At 34.3% G+C, this 26643-nt stretch overlaps 1 protein-coding gene and 1 long non-coding RNA gene across 3 annotated transcripts in view; one reads left to right on the top strand and one right to left on the bottom strand.

Moving 5' to 3' along the window:
• LOC144341147 (uncharacterized) overlaps positions 1 to 26643 on the bottom strand; it is a 64251-nt gene that overhangs the window by 1076 nt on the left and 36532 nt on the right. Inside the window, exon 2 of the long non-coding RNA XR_013417838.1 lies at positions 21003 to 21157. This is a non-coding gene — a long non-coding RNA (uncharacterized LOC144341147). The remainder of the gene's footprint in view (positions 1 to 21002; positions 21158 to 26643) is intronic.
• Positions 1 to 26643, top strand: part of NFXL1 (nuclear transcription factor, X-box binding like 1) — a 67510-nt gene that overhangs the window by 18366 nt on the left and 22501 nt on the right. For both annotated transcript variants that reach the window (XM_001102529.5, XM_001102704.5), the window contains exons 11-18: positions 1520 to 1642; positions 5084 to 5174; positions 9870 to 9990; positions 10217 to 10376; positions 11402 to 11493; positions 17143 to 17164; positions 17591 to 17731; positions 21041 to 21207. In XM_001102529.5, the coding sequence (XP_001102529.2) occupies positions 1520 to 1642; positions 5084 to 5174; positions 9870 to 9990; positions 10217 to 10376; positions 11402 to 11493; positions 17143 to 17164; positions 17591 to 17731; positions 21041 to 21207 (917 nt within the window). The remainder of the gene's footprint in view (positions 1 to 1519; positions 1643 to 5083; positions 5175 to 9869; positions 9991 to 10216; positions 10377 to 11401; positions 11494 to 17142; positions 17165 to 17590; positions 17732 to 21040; positions 21208 to 26643) is intronic.

Here is a 26643-nt window from a genome sequence, read left to right as displayed (position 1 = left end):
AGGAAATTGAAATTGCTACTGCAGTGAATACAGGAATGATAAGAAAGTGAAACAGCCTTATTGATGATAAGGAGGAAGATTTAGAGGTCTACAAAGAAGATCAAAGGAACTATAATATTACCTTAAGCCAAAGCCTACTCCAAAGCAAGGCCCTAACTTCAATTCTGTGAAGGCTGAGAGAGGTGAGGAAGGTGCACAAGAAAAGTTTGAAACTAGCAGAGGTTGGTTCATGAAGTTTAAGGAAAGAAGCCCTGTTCATAATATAAAGGTGCAAGGTGAAGCAGCAGGTGTTGATGTAGAAGCTGTCAGGTTATCCAGATGATCTAGCTAAGGTAATTGATGAAGGTGGCTACATTAAAGAAAAGATTTTCAAGTGAGATGAAATAGCCTTCTACTGGAAGAAGATACCATATAGGACTTTCACAGTTAAAGCTTCAAAGCATCAAAGAATAGGCTGACTTTCTTCTTAAGGGCTAATGTAGCTCCTCAATTGCTCATTAATTGGTAATGTAGCTCATTAGTGTAGCTCATAATTGAAGCCAATGCTCATTTACTATTTCAAAAATTGTAGGGGTCTTACGAATTTTGCTGAACCTAGTCTGCTTATGCTCTGTAAATGGAACAACAAAGCCTAGATGACAGCACATCTATTGACAGCACAGCTTTATGGCATGGTTATAAGCCCACTCTTGAGACTGACTGATCAGGAAATTTTCTTTTCAAAATATTACTGCTCATTGACAATGCACCTGGTCACCCACGAGCTCCGATTGAGGTGTATAAAGAGATGAATGCTTTTATGCCATGTCTGCTAACACAATATCCATTCTGCAGCCCATGGATCAAGGAATAATTTTGACTTTCAAGTTCTATTTTTTAAGAAATATATTTCCTAAGGCTATAGCTGCCATAGATAGTGATTCCTCTGATGAATCTTGGCGATGTAAATTGAAAACCTTCTGGAAAGGATTCCTCATTTTAGATGCCATTCAGAATATTCATTATAACAGGAGTAGGTCAAAATATCAACATTAACTGGAGTTCATAAGAAGTTGATCCCAGCCCTCATGGATGACTTCGAGTGTTCAAGACTTCAGTAGAGGTCTAGACTTGAGACTTTAAAGTTGTATATGTCATTTTGGTTTTGACCAGAGTACCAAGTCCACAAGTTAGCTTACTAGGTAATTTAGTTGTTTTGGCTTACTGAGACAAGAGTTGCAGATGTTATGGTTGTAATGAAATGGAAGTGGTTTTTTTATGTGGGGTTTTTTTTTTTTTTTTTTAACTATTTAATATCAGTTTTCTAAATTTAATAACAAATGTATATGAAGTCCTTTTTAGAGCAAAGTAAGATATAAGTAAATGTTTTAGGAAATTCAAATTGGTTTTTGGTAAAGTTTGTTATACAAATTTAGTGTTAAAATTTTTGTTCTTTATGTTTTAATAATTGTAAAAGGTGCAATGTGAGGAGAAAATATTAACAAAAATAATTTTAATAGCATTTATTTTATTCTTCCAGGAAGTGGAAAAGCATTGTCGCTGTGGAAAGCATACGAAACGAATGCCTTGTCATAAACCTTATCTGTGTGAAACTAAGTGTGTTAAGATGCGTGACTGTCAGAAGCATCAATGTAGAAGAAAGGTTTGTGTATTAACCTTGGAAACCTCTGATTTAAAGACTGTATTGAATTTCTCCATTTTGGACCCGCAATAAGTGCTGTCTTGAACTCTTTCTCAAATGTTCAGGCATATGCTTTGTTTTAATATATTAATAAATATTCTAGATTAACCTTAATCTAGATAATTTTTGTACTAGTGGGAATTGTACCAATTTTTTTCAAATGAGAAGTTTCTTGTCCTGTGCATTGTCCTCTCAGCTTGATATTTCTGATCACTGACTGTTTCTGATCACTGAAATGTATGATTTTCGTATATTTTATATTTGTGTATTTTATAAACCCCAAATACATTGTCTTTACATTTGCTTTAAATAATCAGTTATCTTTTAAAGAGCTTGAAAAAATAAGAAAAAGTAATTTTTGATATTTATCATCATACTTTTGGTGCTTTTCATCTTTTTGTACAGATTCACATTTCCATCACATTTCATTTTTTTTCTATTCTGAAGGATTTCCTTTAACATTTCTAATAGTGCTGGCCATGAATTCTTTCAACTTTGTATGTCTGAATATAACTTTCTTTAGTCTTTGTGAAAAATATTTTTACTTTAGAGCTCTAGTTTGGCAGTTTTTAACCCCCATACTTTGAAGGTATTGCTCTACTATCTTTTAGCTTGCATTTTTTCCAATAAGTAGTATGCTGTGATTGTTATATTTGTTCCTTGGTACTGATTGTTTCTCTTTTTTTCTGGCTGGTTATTAAGATCTTTCTCTTTATCACGTTTTCAGCAGTTTGTTTCTGGTGTTCCTTGGTGTAGTGTTCTTTATGTTTCTTAACTTAGTTTTCATTGAGCTGCTTAGATCTGTAGATTTATAGTTTTTATTATATTTGTGAAATTTTTGGTCTTTATTTCTTCAGATTTTTTTTTTCTGTTTTCCCATACCCATTACCTTCTGAGACTTTGAGGACATGTATATTATATGCTGCTTGAATTTCTAAGTTCACAAAAATAAAAAAAATGTTTATTTTTCAGTCTGTTTCTGTTTTAGTTTATATAGTTTTGTCTTCAACATCGCTAATTTTCTTCTGCATTGTCTAATCTGCTTTTTATCCCATCCTGTGTTTTTCATCTGAGAAGTGTATTTTCATCTCTAGAAGTTGGATTTGGGTCTTTTTTATATCTTCCGTGTTTCTCCTTAGCATGTTCATGCTTCCTCTATCTACTTGAATGTTAGATAGGTTATATTTGTAATGTCTGCTTTAATATCCTTGTGTACTAATTCTGTCATCTTTCATTTCTGAGTCTGTTTCTGTTTATTGATTTTTCTGCTTTTTTGGGATTGTATTTTCCTGCTTCTTTGTCTGCTAGATGATTTTTGATTGTTTCTAGACATGAACTTTACATTTTGGGTGCTGGTTCTTTTTGTTTGTTTATTTGTATTTCTTTAAATATTTTTAAGCCTTATTCTGGGACAAAGTTAAGTTACTCAAAAATTCTTTGTTCTTTCAGAGGCTTGATATTTTTAAATGTGACCAGAACACTCTTTTGTTTAGGGCTAATTTGGCCCCATTACTGAGGCAATAAGTATTCTAAGTACTCTACTTGATGCCCAGGTATTAGAAGATCCTTCCACTCTGGCTGTAAGGAACACAGAGTTTTTCCCAGCCTTGTGTGATCTCTTGAAATTATTCTGCCTTCTCTTTCCAGTGGTTCAGCTTTTGGGTTGTTTCCTCTCACACAATACAGACCAGTACTCAGCCAAAGACCCAAGGAGTTCTTTCTGGAGTTCTTCAGAGCTTTTTCTGTGCTGCTGCCTTCTCTCCACAAATTCTAGCCACACTGGCCTCTCTGAATTACGAATGTTGTCTACTCAACTTTGTAAGACAGCCAGATTCTGCTTATGATCTTCTTCCTTGTGCTATAGCCAGAAGTCTTCATGTGTAAGCTGATGGCACTGCAGGCTTTACCTACTTTGTTTCCCTTCTGTTAGGGACTGCCATCTGTGCTGCCTCATTATCTAATGTCTGAAAACTGTAGCTTCATATCTTTTATCTGGTTTGCTGGTTGTCTGAGACAGGAGTGTAAATCTGGTAGTTGTTACTCCATCGTAACTTGAAACAGAGGTGTCTATTGGCTTATTCAAGTCATGGACCACATAACCTTTTCCCCCACTGGCAAAGTGATAAGATAGGCACATAGTATTACTCAATAAACATTTGTCTAATTGAATACACTGTATTGCCTTTTTTTTTTTTTTGAGACGGAGTCTTGCTCTGTCGTCCAGGCTGGAGTGCAGTGGTGTGATCTTGGCTCACTGCAACCTCCGCCTCCCATGTTCAAGCAATTCTCCTGCCTCAGCCTCCCTGAGTAGCTGGGACTACAGGCATGTACCACCATGCCTGGCTAATTTTTGAGAATAAACTATATTGACTTGATTGCTTTTTAATAATGTATATTTTGTTTTTAGCTATTTTTATATACTGCAACTATACAACCCTAAGTTTCTTTAAGACAATTGTATTCTGTATTTCCTTTCCAAAGTTAGGTAAGTAAGAAGTTAAGGAAAGAGTTAAGATGGCAATATAGACTTGAAGTAGTTGACTGGTGTCCATGATTGAAAAATTAGGACAGGTCATAGCTAGCTATATTTCTCACACACGGAAGTGTCTGTGAAACCAGGGAAGTGACAAAGAAAGCTGGATGCAAGTAGCCTATCTCTGCTTCTCTTCTTTAGTCTCTTATTCTATGGTTTGAAAATAACTGTCAAACGAAGCCAGGAACAGTGGCTTATGCCTATAATCCCAGTACTTTGGGAGGCCAAGGCGGGCAGGTCAGTTGAGCTCAGGAGTTTGAGAGCAGCCTGGGCAACATGGCAAAACTCCTTCTCTACCAAAAATACAAAAACTACCCAGGTGTGTTGGGGAGAGCATGTGGAACTAGGTACTCAGGAGGCTGAGGTGTGAGGATGGCTTGAGCCTGGGAGGTGGAGGTTGCAGTCAGTCAGGACTGTGCCATTACACTCTAACCTGGGCAACAGAGCCAGACCCTGTCTCAAGAAAAAAGAAAAAGAAAATAAATAACTGCCAAATGAATCTGTACATTGACTTGATTTTAATTAAATTTTTTAAAAAGCCAGACTAATTGTTTTCCTGTATTGACATTCCTTTGGTTAATATTGTTAGTCTCTGCATAGATAAAGGAATGAAATTATCTGATGGAAATGTTTTGAATCATAGAATGATTAACTGAAGGTCAAGAAAATTTAGCTTGATTTGTTAAATTAGGTCATCTTAAGTTCTTAGTGAAGTATGTTTACTTACCAGAAGAATGTTGATATTCTTGAACACTTCTTTTAGTGAAAAGTATATCTTTTCTTTCTATAAGTTCTGTAAGTAGTAATGACATGCCTATTATTAATGGATTTTTGAATTACCTGTTCTTTATATGTTGCTTTCTCTTCAGTGTTGCCCTGGAAACTGTCCACCTTGTGATCAAAACTGTGGACGGACTTTAGGATGTAGAAATCATAAGTGTCCATCTGTCTGTCACAGAGGTAAACTTTAACAATAGCTATGATTTTATGTTTGTATTGATGTAGTGGTTTTTTTTTTATTGTCAATATTCAATATAATGTATTGAGATAGTGTTTTATAGTCATCGTGTATCTCACTTGACTCTCTTAACCTTGAGAATAAGGTAAGACAGTTTGCCAGTGTCCCTATTTTATAGGCAAAGAGGTTGAAACTTAAGAGGGTTCAGTGACTTACTCAGGGAAATGTCTAGTACATTTGAACCCAGGATTTCTGTATATAAAAGTATTGTCCTTTCTATAACACTATGTTTTTTTCCTACTTCCTAACTTTCCCCACACAATTTTTTAATCAATGAAGGTATTCTTAGCGTTTTGAACACCTTATTTATTCTGAATTTTATGTACTTATTTGGAGTTAAATCTAGTGAAGGATTAGATATGTCCTAAGCTGGTGATTTTTAAACATTTTGATCTCATGACCCCTTTACACTCTTTGGTCCCCAAAGGCCTTTTGTTACAAATGTGAGTTTTATTCATTGACATTTATTGTATTTGAAATTAAAATAAAATGTAATATTTATTTTTTTAAAAAATAGCAATATTAATCCCATTATATCTTAATACAAGTAATGTACTTTTATGAAAAATAACTATTATCTGAAAAAAGTAGAAAATTTTACATTCCTACAAATGTCTTTAATGTCTAGCTTAACAGAAAATAGCTGGATTCACATATATTCATTCTACATTCAGTCTGCTGTGGATATCACTTGTCACTAGCTTCTGGAAAACTCTGTGCATGTAAGACCTTGCAGACCTCCTGAAAGGGTCTCAAGAACCGCTAGGGTTCCTGGAGTATACTTTGAGAATTACGTTCTAAGTTATTACTAGACATTGAAAACTGAGTTAACTTCACTCATTTGGATTATGTTGATATGAAATGGAATCTACTGAGATATGGTATAGAGTATTAGAAAGATCATGAACTTGGAGTAAGAAATCCTGGATTTAAGCCTAGACTCTGCCAGTTAGTAGTTTAATACCTAGAACAAACTACTAAACTGTTTCTTGGTTGATCTCCCAATCCTTTCAGAAATCCTGCATCATATATGGAACTATTGTTATTTTATATGTGGAACAGGCCAGGAGACTATTGGCCCAAGGTGAATAGAACTAGTCACAGAGTCAGGATGTGAACCCAGTGTTTATGATATTTCCATTATATTACATTCCTTCCCCGTTAGGAAAAGTGTCAGATTCTATTACCCTGTAGACATTTTCTGTAGGTGTTCTTTGATTTGTCAGTGAAGTTTAGAAACAGTTTTTTAGGTATATTCTCACCAACACTAGAAAGATTTTATTTTCTTTTATAGTCATTACATCACTGACCCATTGAGTTTTTGCAGATTTTTGCAAACTACATCTCTGTAATGTAACTGGTTTAACAGTAGTAAATCTACTATTTTGTTATTTACCACATTGCAAGATCAAAGGAGGAATGAGATCATCTTGATAAACATCTAAAAATGGTTGATAAATCCAACATTTATATAAGATAAAAATTTAATTGGAAATAGACATATCCTTAACCTGATAAAGAGTATCTGCAAAGTTTAGAGCAAATATAAATATCATACTTACTGGAGAAGTGTTGGAAGCATTTCCTTCTCTCATATTTTTGTGAAGCAAAGCCCACAAATATTTCAGTATTAATCTCTAAAAGATGGATTCTTAACCTAAACATAGTTAACATAGTTCTTCATATCAGCAAATATCTGGTGTTCAAACTTCTTGTTGTCTCATAAGTAACTTCATTTTTTACATCAGTTTATGGACTCTAAAACCTAATAAAATTGACATTGTAATTGGTTTTGTTTCAAAAGTCTTTTAATTTATAATTTCCATCCTCTATCTCCTTTTTTCCCTTGTGACTTATTTGTTGAAGAAACTAGGTTGCTTTATTTAGTTTCTCAGAGCCTGGGTTTTGCAGATTGCATCTCTGTGGTATTATTTAACATGTTCCTCTGTCTTCTGTATTTTCTGTAACCTGTTAATTGGATCTAGAGGTTTGATCAGATTCAAGTTTTGATATTTTTTGGTAGAGTGGTGTTTTTTTTTGTCATTGTTGTTGTTTTTTTAGATTTTTATTAACCCTTAAAAAAGCTTATTAGTCACAACAAAATTTTCCCTGATGGAAAGTATATGGAAGATGCTGTTGTGCAACTCTCAACATTTGTTTCATCTACAGTTTTAAAAGAATGTGGAATCATAGTATCATACTATTTTTCCATCATTCTAGAATCCTTCGTAAGCAGAATTATACAGTAATTTATAGGGGGAATGTACTAACTGTATGCTTGTGTTGCGGGTATATGAAAATTTGATTTATAGTTTTCTTTTCTTTTTTTTTTTTTTTTTGAGACGGAGTCTCTCTCTGTCACCAGGCTGGAGTGCAGTGGTGTGATCTCCTCACTGCAACCCCTGACTCGCCCGTTCAAGTGATTCTCCTGCCTCAGCCTCCCGAGCAGCTGGGATCACAGGCATACGCCACCACGTCCAGCTAATTTTTGTATTTTTAGTAGAGCCGGGATTTCACCATGTTGGCTAGGATGTTTCGATCTCCTGATCTCGTAATCTGTCTGCCTCAGCCTCCCAACATGCTGGGATTACAGGCATGAGCCGCAGCCCCTGACCGATTTATAGTTTTTTTTTTTTTAAGTTCTGGATCATCTGTGTTTATAGTTTTAGAACTACCCGAATCATACCTATTTTGGCTGTTAACTGGTATTGGACAGTGTAGTTATAGTCTCCGTATACTACTTTTTCATTTTGAAAGTATTATCATGGAAGCTATTTTAATTAAAATATGTTATGCTTTATAGGTATATATAACGAATTCTGTTGGTCAGTAGGGAGACTGTTTAGAGAAATTATCCCTTATTCTCAAAATTTAATTTTAAAAAACGTGATACTGTTGTTTAGAATAGCAAAAAGGTTATGTTTAAGTTCCTCTGCTGAAGATGAACGAAAAATTGTCATTGTTAAGTATAGAAACTGATATAATATGCTGAATGAAAGCTGACTTAAATATTACTATCAACTTTAAAAATACAACTTGTAGTCATTCTTTGGGTAAAATAAAAATAAAACTTGATTATGTGGGTTAGGATAATTGACTTGCATTAACATCAAGAATATATATGTAAAACACATTGGGTATTTTGTATAATAAATGTTATGTTTGACCCTACGATGTTTTACCTCTAATTTTCTCTTTTTCTATGTTCATTATTTGAATTATAATTTTTAATTTGTATTTGTTTTAGGGAATCATTTTGAACTTCTAGAGGCACTTAAGCCAGGATATTGTCCATCTTTAATCTTTTTTTATCAGGTTAACTCCCGGTCCATGTTTTGCTTGGTCCTGACACCTAAGCAACAGTCTCTTTAAGATATTCATTTCTTTGTTGAAAACTCTTCTTCCTTCATTATTTCATTTCTGATAGAGTTCCTTACGGAGAAAACTAGAGTGGAAGAAAGCTCTTAAGATAATAACAGAATCTCTTGGAGAGAACTTTATAACCTGCTTTAAAGATTTCTTTGATTTTGTTTTTTTATATTTCTGCCAACCCATAATAAAAGAGCGTAAAAAGCTGAAACCAAAATAACATTTTTTTTTTTTTATGTTTAGAAGAGATATATTTGGGATTATAGCCTAAAATGGTGCCTTAGTACTTAGTCTTTCACAAAGTACAGTTAATGGAAAATGGACTGTACTTGCTACTAACCAATATCAGGTCATGAGAGAGAAGTTACTGGGAATTCGTCTAAAAATTGTGTACTTGGATAGATGTATGAAAATAGGCCAACGATATTATTGTTAATGTTAAATTTTCCAAAGACTTAAATCCATTTTTGCTTGTTTTAGTTTTGAATGAATAATATGTTAAATTTGTTGTGTAGAACAGAAGTTTTAGCAAATTTTAGAGAAATGTCTGAAACTTTATTGAGATACTGGTGGGTACAGAGAGAAAAGTGTTATAAATCAGGGGCTGGGTGCAGTGGCTCACGCCTGTAATCCCACCATTTGGGAAGCTGAGGTGGGAAGATTGCTTGAGTCCAGGAGTTCAAGACCAGCCTGGGCAACATAGTGAGACCCTCCCATCTCTATAAATAATCAGAAATTAACTGGGCATGGTGGTGTGTGTCTGTAGTCCCTGCTACTTGGGAGGCTGAGGTGGGAGAATTGCTTGAGCCCAGAAAGTTGAGGCTGCAGTGAGCCATGATCATGCGACAGCACTCAGCTTGAGCAACAGGGTGAGACCCTGTTACAAAAAAAGAGAAAAATGTTACAAAAGTATACAACTTGTTGAATTTTTACGAACTGAACATAGCCAGGTAACCAAAACTTACATAATTAAACAGAACATTACCAGAATTTTCAACACCCTACTCGGATCCTTCATAACCATTACTCTGATTTTGAACAGTATGGATTAGTTTTTCTTGTTTACTTTATATAAATGGAATCATGCACTATGTACTCTTTGTGTCTGAATCAATGTTTTATGGTAAGATTCATTCACGTTGTTGTAGTTTCTTCATTCTGGTTGTAGAGTATCCTATGGTGTGAATATACTAAATTTATGTATTTTACCATTGATAGGCATTTGGGTAGTTAAGGAAACTTTTTAATTGTCAGTATTTTTTTTTCAGGCAGTTGCTATCCCTGCCCAGAAACCGTAGATGTGAAGTGTAATTGTGGCAATACAAAGGTGACAGTGCCCTGTGGCCGAGAACGTACCACAAGACCACCCAAGTGCAGGGAGCAATGCAGGTGAGTTTGAAGCTTTGTACAAGCTTCTATCTGATGTTGTACCAATTTAAATTCATATTGGCTTTTAATATTTTAATTTAATTTTGCTTTAGTGTTTTAAAATATTAATATTCACAGTATACTCATTCTATATGGAATCAGAAGATATATAAATAGATAATTGTCCTTTAGATGTAATTATTCAATGATTAAAAGTAATTTTTGAAAATTGTACTTCATGATTTAGTCGACCACCAACTTGTCATCATACAAGTCAAGAAAAACATCGCTGTCACTTTGGCTCTTGTCCACCATGTCATCAACCTTGCCAAAAAGTTTTGGAGAAATGTGGTCATTTGTGTCCTGCTCCGTGTCATGATCAAGCATTAATAAAGCAGACTGGCAGGGTAAGGGAATAATGCTATTAAAGAAATAGTGCATTGCTGTGGGTTGTACTTTCTTGCTTTTACTTAGTTTTTCAACAAGCAATGATTAAGCGCTTATTGGGAAGCACTGTGCTTGGAGCAGCGTACAAGGTAATCAAGACTTGATTTTTTTGTTTTAAGCAACTCACAGTGTAGAAAAGGAGTGAGACCAATAAACAGTGTTTGCAAATACAGTGTGATAGTTACATTATGATCATGATATAGATGAATTTGGCAGTCCTCCTTCATATATTGTGGTTTAGGGTTATAGATATCTCCTATAACCTTATTTTAAAGATTTGTTCACTTTTTAATATTTTATTTAATATTTATTTATTTATTTTTTGAGACAGAGTCTCACTCTGTTGCCCAGGCTGGAGTGCAGTGGTGTGATCTCAGTCACTGCAGCCTCCACCTCCCGGGTTCAGCGGTTCTCATGCCTCAGCCTCTGAGTAGCTGGGATTATAGGCGCCTGCTACCATGCCCAGCTAATTTTTGTATTTTTAGTAGAGATGGGGTTTCACCTTTTTGATCAGGCTGGTCTCGATCTCCTGACCTCAAGTGATCTGCCCGCCTCGGCCTCCCAAAGTGCTGGAATTACAGGCGTGAGGCACCATGCCCAGCTCATCCTCATGAATATTGAGCCCTAACTAAGTATCAAGCATTTTTTTAGGTGCTGAGGAATAACAGTGAGTAAAATAATGGAGGTTATATTCAATTGGTAGATGTTTTTCTCATTTCCTTATTGGAAGTAAAGGAGGCTACACTGCCTTTTTTCTACCATTTATAAACTGGATTCTGTCTCAGTTATTAATATCAAATGTATGTGGAGGGGGACAATTTAATACAGATAAAATGGAATATTTCAGTAAGCACAATTTATTGATTATTTGAAAGAATTTCAACCTGCTTGAGCAGAGGATACATGGAACTATTTTCTTAGATTCTTAAAATGGCCATATGGTTTAATCCCTCTGACTTAAAATTCTTATGTATTTTATTTGTAGCACCAGCCTACAGGCCCTTGGGAACAGCCTTCTGAGCCAGCATTTATTCAGACTGCATTACCGTGTCCTCCATGTCAAGTTCCTATTCCTATGTAAGTATTAGAATTTCAATTAAAAGAAAAAAAAATTTTTTTTTTGACATAGCTTAAAGGGTATCTGAAGTCAATCTTCCTTTTTTCTTAGTTCAGTTCATTATTATTTCAGGCCTAACCTATAAACTAGTCTGTCTGTCTTAAGCTTCATTCTTTTCAAACATGTTTGTAGTACTTGCTTATAAACCTCCTATAGATATCTTTTTTTGAGTCTTTACCCCCAGTTGGAGTTTGAAGTCCTTCTTAGCTTTCCATAGCAACTTGTGCATGCAGTTACAAAAACCAATCCAAGGAACATCATTTGTTAGTTTTGCTGATGATTCCCATACTAGAGTGGAAGCTCCCTGAAGACAGAAGAAAGCCAGGTTTTACATAAGGCAAACTTGGGGAATATTTAAAGGAAGCCTTGGAAATGAGAGGAAGTAGTTTCCTGTATGGGCCAGTGAATGACTAGGACTGAGCTATAAAGAGCTGAACCTACAGTAATAGGGAATCCTGGAATTTTTTATACTTCCAGCAGAGGTTATGGAGTATGGGGAAAAAAGAAGCGCAGAATGCTGAGAAGCAACATAAAATTAGAAAAGGGGCTGTTGTTTACAACTGAGGTGCCAAATTAAACATTGGTATTTCTTGTGTATTGGTCTTTTAAAGAGAGGGTTGTTTTTGTTTTTTAATTGTAAAAGCTTTCATTTGCACAACATTCCTCCCAGTTGAAATAGCATGTATATTTTTGTATATTGATCACACAGTCAAGTTGGGAGGCAAAGTGTTATTAGGAGATATATGCACAAATAGGGTAATTTTAGTCTGTAGATTTAATGGAGGAGGGCTGTGTAGTTAGCAGAGAGGTTTTTCATGTAGGTATTCAGTTATTTGAGGCTACTCTTTTACTGAAGACTTAAGTTATAATCATGAGGAACCAAGTTGTTGCTAATATCTCTTACTAAGTTAGAATTATTAGCGGCCTAAAATTTTTCCTTGAGAGAAACAGAAGAGACATTGATATTATAATTCATAGACACAAAAATGTTGTCATATACATAGTACCTAGTTAGCATTGAGTTCCTTAGTCTGGGTTTTTTTTGTTTTTTTTTTTGAGACGGAGTCTCTGTCACCCAGGCTAGAGTGCAGTGGTTCAATCTCGGCTCACTGCAACCTTCTTCCAGGTTCAAGCGATTCTCCTGCCTCAGCCTCCCGAGTAGCTGGGACTACAGGTGTGCATACCGTGCCCAGCTAATTTTTGTAGTTTTAGTAAAGCTGGGATTTCTCCATGTTGCCCAGGCTGGTCTCAAACTCCTGGCCTCAAGTGATCCGCCCAGATTGCTAGGATAACAGGTGTGAGCTACCGTGCCTGGCCCTTAGTCTGTTTTATATTAAGATTATTTAACATATATGTCTATCTTATTTAATTCGGTTAATTTGCTTGAAATCTCAGTTTGGATAAAATATTATTTGACAGTAGAAAAACTGCCTGGAATTACTAAATCATGTTTACTAGAGGTTTAAAAAATGAAATTAGATTTACAATGGTCTTTCTTTCTTACTTGACTGGAATATGTTGCTGGAAGATGTGTGTGTGTGTGTGTGTGTGTGTGTGTATTAAAACAGATTGTCTCTTAGAGTAATGGCTCTTGAGTTTAGGGTTGTGCTTCCCACTAACTTCTTCTATGAATAAGTCATATACCTTCTCCGTTTGTTTGTAAAATAACGAGGTTCAAGATAGGTATAGTAATGTCAGTAAGGAGAGAGTTTTCAGAGGTCCTTACCATTATAAAATGTCCTTTGTGTGTAGCAACAATTTGTAAATTTTGTCTGATGTTAGTATAGCCACTACAACTCTCTATTGGTTACTAATATCATGGAGAAATTCTTAGCAGCAAACTACTGAAACTGACTCAAGAAGAAACAGAAAATCTGAAGAGATTGAATTAGTAATAAAAAATTTACCACCAAGAAAAACCAGGACCAGATGGCTTCACTCGTGAATTATACCAAAAGTATAAAGAAGAATTAACACCAATCCTTTCACTTAAGGAGGGTCACTTCCCAACTTAATTTAACAAGGCTGGTATTTCCCTAATACTAAAACCAGAGGAAGACATTACAAAAAAAGCTGCAGACCAATATCACATAAGAATATAGATGCAAAAATTCTCCACAAAATACTAGCAAATTGAATCCAGTACCATGTATAAAGATTATATACCATGACCAAATGGAATTATCCCAGAAATATAAGGTTGATTCAACATAAGAAAATCAATCAGTATAATTCTTAGGTCTCACTCTCACCCAGGCTGGAGTGCAGTAGTACAGTCCTGACTTACTGTAGCTTCAAACTCCTGGGCACAAGGGATTCTCCTACATTAGCCTACTGAGTAATTGGGGCTACAAGCATGCGCCACCATATCTAGCTAATGTTTTATTTATTTACTTATTTATTTTAAATTTTATTTTATTTATTTATTTAGAGACAGAGTCTCGCTTTGTTGCCCAGGCTGGAGTGCAGTGGTGCGATCTTGGCTCACTGCAAGCTCTGCCTCCCAGGTTCAAGCAATTCTCCTGCCTCAGCCTCCTGAGTAGCGGAGATTACAGGTGTGTGCCACCACGATGGCTAATTTTTGTATTTTTTAGTACGGATGGAGTTTCACCATGTTGGTCAGGCTGGTCTCGAACTCCTGACCTCATGATCCACCCATCTTGGCCTCCCAAAGCATGAGCCACCACATCTGGCTGGTTTTTAAAATTTTTGTAGAGATAAGGTTTCACTGTGTTGCCCAGGCTGGTCTCAAACTCCTGGCCTCCAGCAGTCCTCCTGCCATGGCCTTCCAGAGTGCTAGGATTATAGGCATAAGCAAGCCACTGCTCATCCAATTGGTGTAATTCTTATCAGCAGAGTAAAGGGCAATTGATAGATGTAGCACAGCATTTGACAGAATCTGACAAACTTTCTTGATAAAAACACTCAAAAAACGTGGAAGAAAAAGATAATTTCCTCAACCTGATAAAGGGCATCTGTGAAAAACCCACACAGTTCACGTAATACGTCGTGGTGAAAGATTGAAAGTTTTCTGCCTAATAACAGGAACAAGACTAGGATGCCTGCTCCTGCCACTTCTTTCAACATTGTACTAGAATTTTTAGCCAGAGCAATTAGGCTAGAGAAAGAAATTTAAAATGTCTTTTTACTTGGAATAAAGAAGAACAATTTGCATTTTCAGATGACATGATCTTGTATGTGAAAAGTCTTAAGGAGTCCTCAAAAATACTATATGAGTTTCTTAATGAGTTCATTACTGTTGTAAAAAACATCACTATACAAAGCCAGTGGAATTTCTGTACACTGGAAACAAACAGTCTGAAAATGAAATTAAGAAAACAATTCCACTTATATAGCCTGAAAAGAACATTTTGTTTAAGAAATTCAATAAAAGGAATAACAGGATTTGTACAGTAGAAAGGACAAAATCTAAATGAAAACCTAACTAAGAGCAGTAACATTTATCCCTCAACATAATTAGACTGGAAGTAGAGCAGCTCTATTGTTGGTAAATTTGGCTCATTCAATTACACCTCATCAAAACCTCAGATTGTCTTTCCATTTTGTTATCCTTGGTGTGTCATCTTTGACCTCAGGCTGTTTGCTTTTTTGTTAACTTCTCAACCCAGACATGAAAGTTTCCAAAGGGAGAAATGGAAATGTGTATGCCTTCTGTGTGTCATCATCATCACCTTCTCTTTCTTTCTCTCTTTTTTTTTTTGTAAGGGTAAGGAAACTTCTCCGAAGCTCCACAGGAGAACTCTTTTCACATTTCATTAGACCATTTTTAAACCATTCCCTGGAAAGGGAAATGATGTGTTTGTTTTCTTAAATAGACTTTATTTTTTAAGAAAGTGTTCACATTTACAGAGAAAATTGCACAGAAAGTACAGAGTTCCTATGTGGGCCCCCATACCACACAGTTTTCTCTATTACCAACTTTCATTAGTGATACAATTTTTACTGTTGAGGAACCAATATTGGTACGTTATTATTCGCTAAAGTCCATAGATTACATTAGGGTTTACTTTCTGTGTTGTATGGTTCTGTGGGTTTTAACAAATGCATAGTGTCATATATTTACTATTAGTTTTATACACAATAGTTTCATTGCCCTAAAAATGCCCTGTGCTGTACCTGTTCAACCTTCTTTTCCCTTCCTCATCTCAAACTCCTAGCAACCACATATCTTTTTATTGTCTCTATAGTTTTCCCTTTTCCAGCATGTCATATGGTTGGAATTTTACAGTGTGCAGCATTTTCAGACTGGCTTCTTCACTTAGCAGTGTGGTTTTATGGTTCCTCTGTGTCTTCTCATGGATTGATAGCTCATTTATTTTTATCATTGAATAATAATCCATTGCATAAAGGTACCATAGTTTGTTTATCCATTTACCATAGAAGAACATTTTAGTTGCTTCCAATTTTGGCAATTAAGAATTAAGCTGCTATAAACATTTATGTGCAGATTTTTGTGTAGACATAAGTTTTCAGCTCATTTGGGTAAATTCTTAGGAGTGTAATTGCTGGATCACATGGTAAGACTTTGTGTAGCTTTTTAAGAAGCTGTCAAACTGTTTACTAAAGTGTCTGAATCATTTTGCAATCTCACAACAATGAGTGAGAATTGTTGCTCTATATTCTCACCAACATATGGTATTGTCAGTGTTTTGGATTTTAACTGTTTTATTTTCAATTGATACATAATAATTATACATATTTATAGGAAATGTAATGCTGTTTCAGTATATACAGTGTGATATAGTGATATATAGTGTGATATATAGTGATCAGATCAGGGCAATTAGCATATCCATTATCTCAGACAATGGATATTGTTCTTTGTTTTGGGAACATTCAGTATCCTCTTTTCTAGCTATTTGAAAATATATATTATTGTTAACTATAGTTATCTGTAACTATAGTTATAGATATCTATATAGATATCCATTGTTATAGGTAACTATTGTTACCTATAGTTAACAATAGATACTATAGTTAACAATAGATAACAATAGTTTTATAGCACTGTGGGATAACTATAAAACACCAGAACTTGTTCTTCCTATCTATCTGTAATCTTTCATCTTTTCTTTCTTCAGTATTGTGTTGGCTGTTCTGGGTCTGTTATCTTTCCATATAGACATTAGAATCAGTTTGTTGATACATACAAAATAGCTTGCTGGTATTTTGATTGGAATCATATTGAATCTGGATCAAATTGGAAATAAACTACATCTTAATAATTTTGAGTCTTTGTAACTGTGAACGTGGAATATCTCTTCATTTATTTAAATCTTTGATTTCTTTCATCAGTATGTTGTAGTTTTCCCATAGAGGTCTTGTATATATTTTGTTAAATTCATACCCAAGTATTTCATTTGTTGTGCTAATGTAGTGTTATGTTTTTAACTTCAAATTCTAATTGCTCATTGCTACTATATAGGAAATCAATTGACCTTTGCATATTAACTTTGTGTCCTGTAACTTTACTATAATTGCTTATTCCATTTTTGTTTATTTTTTTACTGCTAGTAGAGTTAGCATCTTTAGATATTGTTTTTGAATAATTTGTAATGTTTTCATTTTATTTTATTTTTTCCTTGTAGGGAATGTCTTGGGAAACATGAGGTGAGTTATAGGCACAATTTTAAAGTAAAGCTTATAATCTATACTATTACATAGTATAGCTTTACTAGAGTTGTTAGAAATAATAAAGTCAAAGTATTGTTTTTTACTGTTATAAAGAGTACAAGAGTTTACTAATTTAAAAAATATGTAGTGCCTTTATTTGAGAATTAGCCTGTGGATATGCATTCACTACCGAATCGTATTGAATTTTCCTTTTAGGAGGAGGATGTTTTCCTTCTTGGCATTCATTACTTTGGAATATTTTGATAGGTTACTTTGATTTTGATAATCAATATTATCTGTGCAAACTTATTATACCTTTCTGAAACTTGTTCTCAAATGATAGCAGAGTAATTTTGGAAACATGTAATATGTCCAGAAACATTTGTGTAATGTGTGCTGTGCTGATTTCCTTTATTTTTTAAGGTGAGTCCACTACCATGCCATGCTGTAGGACCCTACTCTTGTAAAAGAGTTTGTGGAAGAATCTTAGATTGTCAGAATCACACATGTATGAAAGAATGCCACAAAGTAACCAAAATTGATGGCTGCACTGGAAAAAACAAGGTAATGTTCTTAGATTGAATGTATATCTGCCCGTAGTATTCTTGAAACGTTTTTACAGCAGTTATACCATAAATATTTTTCTGTTTTGCTTTAGCTTCCTTCCTCTTTTTTTGCCCTCATCCCTTCTCCTTCCTTGCCTTTCCTAAAACAGCTGCCTTAAACAGCTTGGTGTGTATAGTTCTGTATGTTTATTCCAGTTCATAATAATGTGCCTTTTAATGTGGAATCCTTTACATACTGTACCTGTGTTAATACATAGGATATGGTTTTATGATAAAAATACATAGATTATGTATCTTCTTAGACAGTAGGTAAGAGTATCACCTCCATTTCTTTCTGTTCATATCTGAGTTTAGAGCATTTACTCCAAGTTAGTTTTCAAACCTGACACACAGGATGGATGTTGTTCATAATTTTAATAAATTTAAATAAATTCCCAATCTTTTGTTGAAAGTAAAATAAATGGCATCACAGATGAGCACTGTTTCTATGTGTATAATTAACTAAAAGCATTTTACAAGTGTTTGAGAACTCAGCTATTCAAAGATCTCTAAAAATTGTCATCTTACAAGGAAAAACAAATGTAGCTAGTGTTAAACTTTAGTTGTAAAATAATTTTTTTCTAGACTTCCAGTCTATAGGGAGTTGTAATACTTGTGTCTAAATGAGAAATAGGCCAGAAAATTTAAGTGTCACTTTATTATTAACATTGAATTTACAACTATTTAAATTATTAATATGACTTGTGTTACTGAAAATTTTAGTTGCATTGTTAGGGTTTTTTTTTTGTCTTCAATTTATAATACATGACAACATAGGTATTCTTCTTTTTCATGTGCAAGCATATGTGTAAATATATTGCTTATAATTTCTTCATCGATCCATGACTTGACCCTCAAAAATGTACTCATGATAAAACAAAAGGATACTAGAATTTTAAAATCAAACTAACAAATAATGATACAGAATCATTTTAACTAGTTACGGTGTAGCTGCTCTATGGCTTCCCTCTTCCAGATTTCCAGAATATGAAGTGAGTCAGAAAAAGCTTATTTTCAAAGCTGATGTGACTATTAAGAGATTTATTGTGGATAATCCCCAAATTGCTTCCTGGGTTAAAGCTTCTGTTTTTCTTTTTAAATGAGAACTGCATATGATATTTGACAGATTGACTTGCTGTATTTCTTAACTAAGATAGTCTTTCCTAGAAGATAGAACTTGATATTGGAAGTGATCCAGGAAAATAGCTTAGCTAGTGTAGATTCTGTGATTTTTGTTTGTTTGTTTGTTTGTTTCCCCCATAGCTGGAAGGAGCTCATATTCTAAGTATACTTTTTGTTTTGCAAATAGAGAAACTGAAGCTCTGTGACTTGTCCATGATTCTGCAACAGGAGAGTAGCAAATCAGAAAGTACTATGCCTGATCTTTTAACTCCCAGCCCAATATGCTCTTCTACTCATGTTATTTAAATAGAAGATTTTTGTAGGTGTACCACATAGGAAGAGCAAATGAAATAAACTCGTTATGTTAACTTTGGTTCTCTTTGCATATTTTGTTACTCACTGCCTAATACTTGCTCAGTCTTTCCCATCTCAGAAAGTCATGTTACCATTTTTACCCAGTTGTGCAGATCAAAGACATAGGAATCATGCTTGATTTCTTTCTTGTCTTTGTTGTCCTTTTCCCACAGATAATCCTGTTAGGTTTATCATCAAAATAGATCCTGAATCTGACAGTTTATCATAACCTGTACCTCTACCATCCTCATCTAAGCCACCATCACCTTTGACTTAGGTTTCTGCAGTAATTTCCTAGCCAGCTTTTCTACTCTCACTTTGTTATATTGCATCAGCCAGATAATCTTTTGAAAAATGTAAATCGAGTATCATCTTCCTGCTCCATATCCTTTGGTAGTTTTCAGTCACTCTCTGACCAAAATTTAAATCCTTTTCAATGGCCTATAAAGGCTCAGTAATGATCTTCCCCAACTTTCATCTGACTACTCATCACTCTCTTGCTTACTCACTTCTACCTCTGTTCATCCTGTTACTTGAACATTCTACATTTGTTTTTTCTTAGAGCCTTTGTATTTGTTCCTTTCCTCTGGAACTCTCCTTTCTGGTGGCTCTCTCCCTCATTTAACTCAATTTCTATTCACATGTGATCTTTATCAGTCAGGTTTCCTCCTTGTTGCTGCCATCACTCTTTCTTATCCTGCTTTATCTTCAGAGTAGTTACAAAGACATTATATTTATGTTCTTTACCTCCCCACATAAATGTAGGTTCCAGGAGCCTATCTCATGTCTTCCCAGTGCCAAGAACAATTCCCAGCACATAAGTGTTGAGTATTTGTGGAATAAATGAATATACTTTTTAAAAATAAAATTATTTTATAAAATTATAAAATAATATTTTTATAATTTGAAACACTATTTCTTTTTAATCCTATATGTCAAAAAATAGCTTAGAATTTTATCATAATAATTGTTGTAATCATGGCTTCTCTTTGGAATAATAATAAAAATGTTTGACCTTTAAGATTTAATATCCACGTCTATAGCTCTCTTATTTTACCTCAAGTATGATGTTACAAACAATATCCTGAAACAAGTATTTTTAACCTTCTTTAGTAGATTGTAATACTAGTTAACATTATTAAATCACTAGAGAAAAGGGATTTAACATTATTAAATCACTAGAAAAAATGTGCCTTGTTAAGTTACATTGAGGTACATTTATTTGTAAAATGTAATTTAACTTTAATTCCTTGATGTGCATTAAAATATAAACTACTGGTCATTATTTTTTCACTCTATATGTGTTTCTCTTTGGCAAGGTGAGATAATTACCTCCAGACTGTTTAGTGCTTTGGAATTTTTATTTATGTGTTAACAGTGTATTGATTTCTTTAGGTCAGTGTTGATTATTGTATAGAAATCAATGAACATTTTTACTGTGTATTTTTTTTTCTGTCTTTGACTATTCTTTAGGAAGCAATTTACATTTTTAGTGGGATACTTTATATAGTCAAGTTCATTTTAAGGTTCATTTAAAAATGAGGCAATTTGACTTAATGAGACTCATAGGCAAAAAAAATCTATATGGATAATAGTCATATTGACAATCTTGCTATTCTTTAGTTTTAATATTTTTAAGATAAATGAGAGCATGTACCATTTGATTAACTGTGTTTCTAAGAGCTGCAGAAGTGCTTTATTTTAATGGTATATATAAATTTTATAACTCTAACATATAGAAATGTTAGGCTTACCTTGTACTTAGGTGATTTATTTCCATGCTATTTTTCAGGCGGGCCCAGAATGCCTTCATTGTGAGGAAGGGTGCTCCAAGTCACGGCCACTAGGTTGTCTTCACCCGTGTATTTTGCCATGTCACCCTGGAGAATGTCCACCTTGTGTTCAGATGCTTAGAATAAAATGTCACTGTAAGATCACAAGCCTATATGTGGAATGTAGGTAAGTAGACTGAAAAAAAAAGTCTTATTTTATTACAATTAGTTGAATTGGTATCTTTTTATAATTAAGAACCCTTTATAGTGTACTTTGCTTAAACTCTAGATGCCTAGATTTTCTAATAGAGACCTGGAAGGAAGACATGTAGAATACTACACTTTCTGGATACTTCATCCTGAATTCAAACAGGGAAATTGTGCTTTTTTTCCATTTTGGGATTCTGTATAAGATTTTGTTATGAAAAAAATGGTTTCACTGCTTTTAAAAACATTAAAGAAATACTCCTATACCTGATAGTTTGACTATGTCAAATTAGAATTTTGTTCAATCAAAACTTGACTTGTACATACAGGCACACCTTGTTTTATTGGACTTCACTTTATGGTACTTGGCAGATACTGAGTTTTTTACAAATTAGAGTTTTTTGTCAGCCTGCATTGAGCAAGACTATTGATGCCATTTTTTCAACAGCATATGCTCACTTTGTGTCTCTGTCACATTTTGATAATTCTTACAATATTCAAGCTTTTTCATTTCATATCTGTTATGATAATCTGTGATCAGTGATCTTTGATGTTTCCATTGTAATTGTTTTGGGGTGCCATGAACTGCACTTCTGTGAGACGGTGAATTATTGATAAATGTTGTGTGTGATTGAACTGCATCACTAGCAGTTCCCCTATCTCTCTCCCTCTCCTTGCGCCTCCTTATTCTGAGAAACAACAGTATTGAAATTAGGCCAATTAATAACTCTACAATGGCTTCTAACTGTTCAAGTGAAGGGAAAAGTCACATGTCTGACTTTAAATCAAAAGATAGAAATGATTAAGCTTAGAGAGACATGTCAAAAGCTGAGATAGGCTAAAAGTTAGGTCTCTTGCACCAAACAGTTAGCCATGTTGTGAATGCAAAGGAAAAATTCTTAAAGGAAATTAAAGTTCATTCCAGTGAACACAGAATGATAAGAAAGCAAAGCAGCCTTATTGCTGATATGGAGAAAGTTTTAGTGGTTTGGATAGAAGATCAAAGCAGCCACAACATTTAGAGATGTTCCTAACTCTCTTCAATTCTGTGAAGACAGAAAGAGATGAGGAAGCTGCAGAAGAAAAATTTGAAGGCAGCATAGGTTGGTTCATTAAGGTTTAAGGAAGAAGCCATCTCCATAACATGAAAGTTCAAGGTGAAGCAGCAAGTGCCGATGCAGAAGCTGCAGCAAGTTATCCAAGAAAGTTTAGATAAGATCATTCATGAAGGTGGCTACACTAAATAACAGATTTCCAATGTAGACAAAACAGCCTTCTATTGAAAGAAAATGCTATCTAGGACTTTCATAGTTAGAGAGAAGTCAGTGCCTGGCTTTAAAGTGTCAAAGGACAGGCCAACTCTCTTGTTAGGGCCCTAATGCAGCTAGTGACTTTAAATTGAAGCCAGTACTCATTTACCATTCTGAAAATTATTCCACATCTAGTCTGTGCTCTATAAATGGAACAACAAATTCTGGATGACAGTATATCTGTTTACAGCATGGTTTATTGAATATTTTAAGCCCACTGTTGAGACCTACTGATCAGAAAGAGTCCTTTAAAAATATTACTGCTCATTGACAATATACCTGGTTACCCAAGAGCTATAATGGAGATATGCAAGGAGATGAATGTTGTGTTCGTGCCTGCTAACACAACATTCATTCTGCAGTCCATGGTTCAAGGAGTAATTTCAACTTTCAGGTCTAATTTTTTGAGAAATACATGCCAGATATAGGTAGTGATTTCTCTGATGGATCTGGGTAAATTGAAAACATTCTGGAAAGGAGTCACCATTCTAGATGTCATTGAGAACACTCATGTCAACAGGAACAGGAGTTTGGAAGAAGTTGATTCCAGCCCTAATACATGATTTTGTTCAAGACTTCAGTGCAGAAAGTAACTGCAGATGTGGTGGAAATAGCTAGAGGACTATAATTAAAAGTGGAGCCCATAGATGGGACTGAATTGTTGCAGTCTCATGATAAAACTTAAACAGATGAGAAATTGCTTCTAATGGATGAACAAAGAAAGTGGAATCTACTTCTGGTGAAGATGCTGTGAACATTGCTGAAATGACAACAAAGGATTAGGATTTAGAATATTACCCAAACTTAGTTGATAAAGCAGCAGCAGGTTTGATAGGAATTTTGAAAGAAGTTCTACTGTGGATAAAATGCTGTGAAACACAGCATCGCATGCTACAGAGAAATCTTCCTGAAAGGAAGAGTTGATTGATGCAGCAAACTCTATTGTCTTATTTTTTTAAATTGCCACAGCCACCTCAATCTTCAGCTACCACCCTGATCAGTCAGCAGCCATAAACATCTAGGCAAGATGCTCCACCTGCAAAAACATTAAGACTGACTGAAGGCTCACATGAGCGTTAGTAGGTTTCAGTAATAAAGTATTTTTAAATTAAGGTATATACATTGTTTTTTATTATGTAATGCTATTGCATACTTAGTAGACTGCAGTATTGTGTAAACATAACTTTTATATGCACTGGGAAGCCAAAAAATGTGTGTGACTTGCTTTAGTATAATATTCGCTATATTAAGGTGGTCTGGAACTGAACCTGCAATATCTCTGAGTTATGCCAGTAGTTAGGCATATTTTTTTTTTTTTTTGAGATGGAGTCTTGCTCTGTCGCCAGGCTGGAGTGCAGTGGCACGATCTTGGCTTACTGCAATCTCTGCCTCCCGGGTTCAAGCAATTCTCCTGCCTTGGCCTCCTGAGTAAATGGGATTACAGGCGCGTGCCACCACACCCTTCTAGTTTTTGTATTTTCAGTAGAGATGGGGTTTCACCATGTTGGTCAGGCTGATCTTGAACTCCTGACCTCATGATCCACCCACCTTGGCCTCCCAAAGTGCTGGGATTACAGGCATGAGCCACCACGCCCAGCCTACTTAGGCATAATTTTTAATTTATGGATTTAAAAGGTAGGCCTTTGTTTATTATAAGCATTGCTGTTATAGCACCTATCACACTAGGATATGACCAAACCAGTATGTTTTCTTTATTTAAAAAAATGCCAGTTTTTGCTTATGGATTATTTAGATGGAAGAAAAAACTTTCCCTTTTATTTAATAATGATATAATTTACCACTTAACTCTCCTGGCTGTTTCACTCCAGTCTGTAAAGTGAACTTTTTGTAAATATATTTTACTCAAGTTTCATTTGGGAATATTACTTTATTTCATATTTTTTTAGCATAATTACATTTTGAAAAATTCCTGTTCATATTAGCTAATATTTTTGTTCCCTAAACTCTAGACTCATGCTTTGTTAAATTATAGAAGACAAATTTTATTCTTTTCTTATATTAAAGTTATTTTGTTGAAATCTCAAAAATAGAGTATTATAATTTTTAGTCTTAGAAATTTTGTAGGGGGAATTTAGAGGGCAATTTTGCATTATTAATGGATGGTAATGATGAACTTGAGCAGTCTCACACCTGCATTCTGTTTGCTTATATAGCTTGTTCCTCATCAAACTTTCACCCATGAATTTTAGCATCCATTGATGATTCTGTTGTAAATCAGTTGTTACTACGATAACATTTGAGAAAATAGAAAAAGCTCTCAAGAACAACACACATGTGCATGTGTGCCCAGATGCTTCATTAATGAAACCCTTGACCATTTAATCCCAATGATACTATATTAAGTATTCTAGAGCATAGAAACCCAAGGAAATAACTAAGTGTATTTTATAAAACAAATAAGAAGTTGCCAAGTGAGAATTTTCCAACTCCATCTGCTAAATTTATTAATTGACATTTTACTGTAAGAGCTAGCCCCACCTCGTATGTTAATACTAGCATGAACCAGTGGATTCTTTATTTGGTCCTTCGCCATCATTTTGATGTTTAATTTATTGAATGTGAAAGGCCCATGAGAGGGTCTTTAAACTGGTTCTCTTGTCCCTTTGATGTGTTTCCATCTTTGTTTTAGTATTTTCTTTTTTTTTCTGGCTAATGAAAATGTCCCAGGCTCATTTTGTACTTTACGTATCCTAGCCCAGGACTCAGATATTTCTCTAAGGGCCTTGTTAATGGACAGTGATATTTAAAAACCACTTGGTGTGCTTTTTGCTCCTTGTGTATCATTGCTTCTAAGCTCTCTGTTTTGATAAGGACCATTTTTAAATTTATTTTAGTGAATTGGCTGTTGCCGTCCTTCGCATATTTTTTTTCCTTGGGGTTTGGTCTTTCTTTACAATACTTTTGCCTCATAATTGATTTCTCTCATCTCGTATCATTGGTTAACATCTCCAGTCCAGTGTTAAATAGTATCGGCCCTGCCTTGTTTTTCTTTAGAGGAATTACTTCCTGTATTTCTACATTATGTAAGATGTTGGCTTTGTCACCATGTTAGAGAGTATCCAACAATTTCTGTTTTCTTAAATGTGTGTGTATATTTAAATCAGGATTGGATGCTGAATTTGCCAAATGATATTTTAGCATCTGTGGAGATAATCATAACATTTTAATCTTTGGATCTGTTGATTTTGATTAGCTAATATTTAGGATTTAAAAAATGTTCATTAATTGTATTAGTCTGTAATTTTCAAATTTTGTATTGTCTTTGTCAGATTTGGGTATCAACATTACATTTGTTTTACAAAATAAACTTGGCTATTTCCTTGGTTTTCTTTGCTTTAGAATATTTTATGTAGTATCATTGCAATTAACTGGTCATTGAGGGTTTTATGGAATTCCTCTATGAAACCATCTGGGCCTGGTATGTATGTGTTGTTTTTGATAACTTTCTCTGTTTTTTCTAATGAAAATTTCTCTTTTATGGGGTCATTTTTGGGAAACTGTTATTTTGCTTATAAATTATTTCATCTAGATTTTTCAAATTTATTTGTATAAAAGTTTGTAAAGTAGTTGCTTATTGTGATGAAAATTTTGTTGTTTTACGATTTCCCCTTGTCATTCTTATTTTGAATATTTTTGCTTTCTCCCTTTTTCTTGAGTGTCAGTTAGTAAATTTTTTTATTTTAAAAAACCTAGAATTTTGATTAACTGGATTGACTGTTCTTTTATGGTTTACCACATTTTTTTCTGCTCTTATTTTATTATTTCCTTTAAAAAGAAATTTCTAAATTTCTTTAAGAAGAATTGAGAATTTAATTCATTTATTTTTATGATTTCATTTTTATCATAGATGTGCTTAAAGCTTATGGATTATTTACTGCTTTAGGTATATTCCATATATTCATGTGTGTACTGCTTTCTTTATATTTGAGACTTTCTGTATCTTTACATTGTATTTCCTCCTAAACTCAAGATTTTAAAAATATAAGATCTAGTTTTATTGTGTTGTGATCAGAGCATGTGTTTGTAATTTTTTTCTAATTTATGGAACTTAACAGTGCTTCCTTTGTAAAATAAGGTGATCAATT

This window comes from Macaca mulatta, chromosome 5 (assembly GCF_049350105.2).
Source record: "Macaca mulatta isolate MMU2019108-1 chromosome 5, T2T-MMU8v2.0, whole genome shotgun sequence".
NCBI lineage: Eukaryota > Metazoa > Chordata > Mammalia > Primates > Cercopithecidae > Macaca > Macaca mulatta.
Note: the sequence above shows the minus strand (reverse complement) of the source record. Positions and strands in the feature narration are given on the sequence as shown.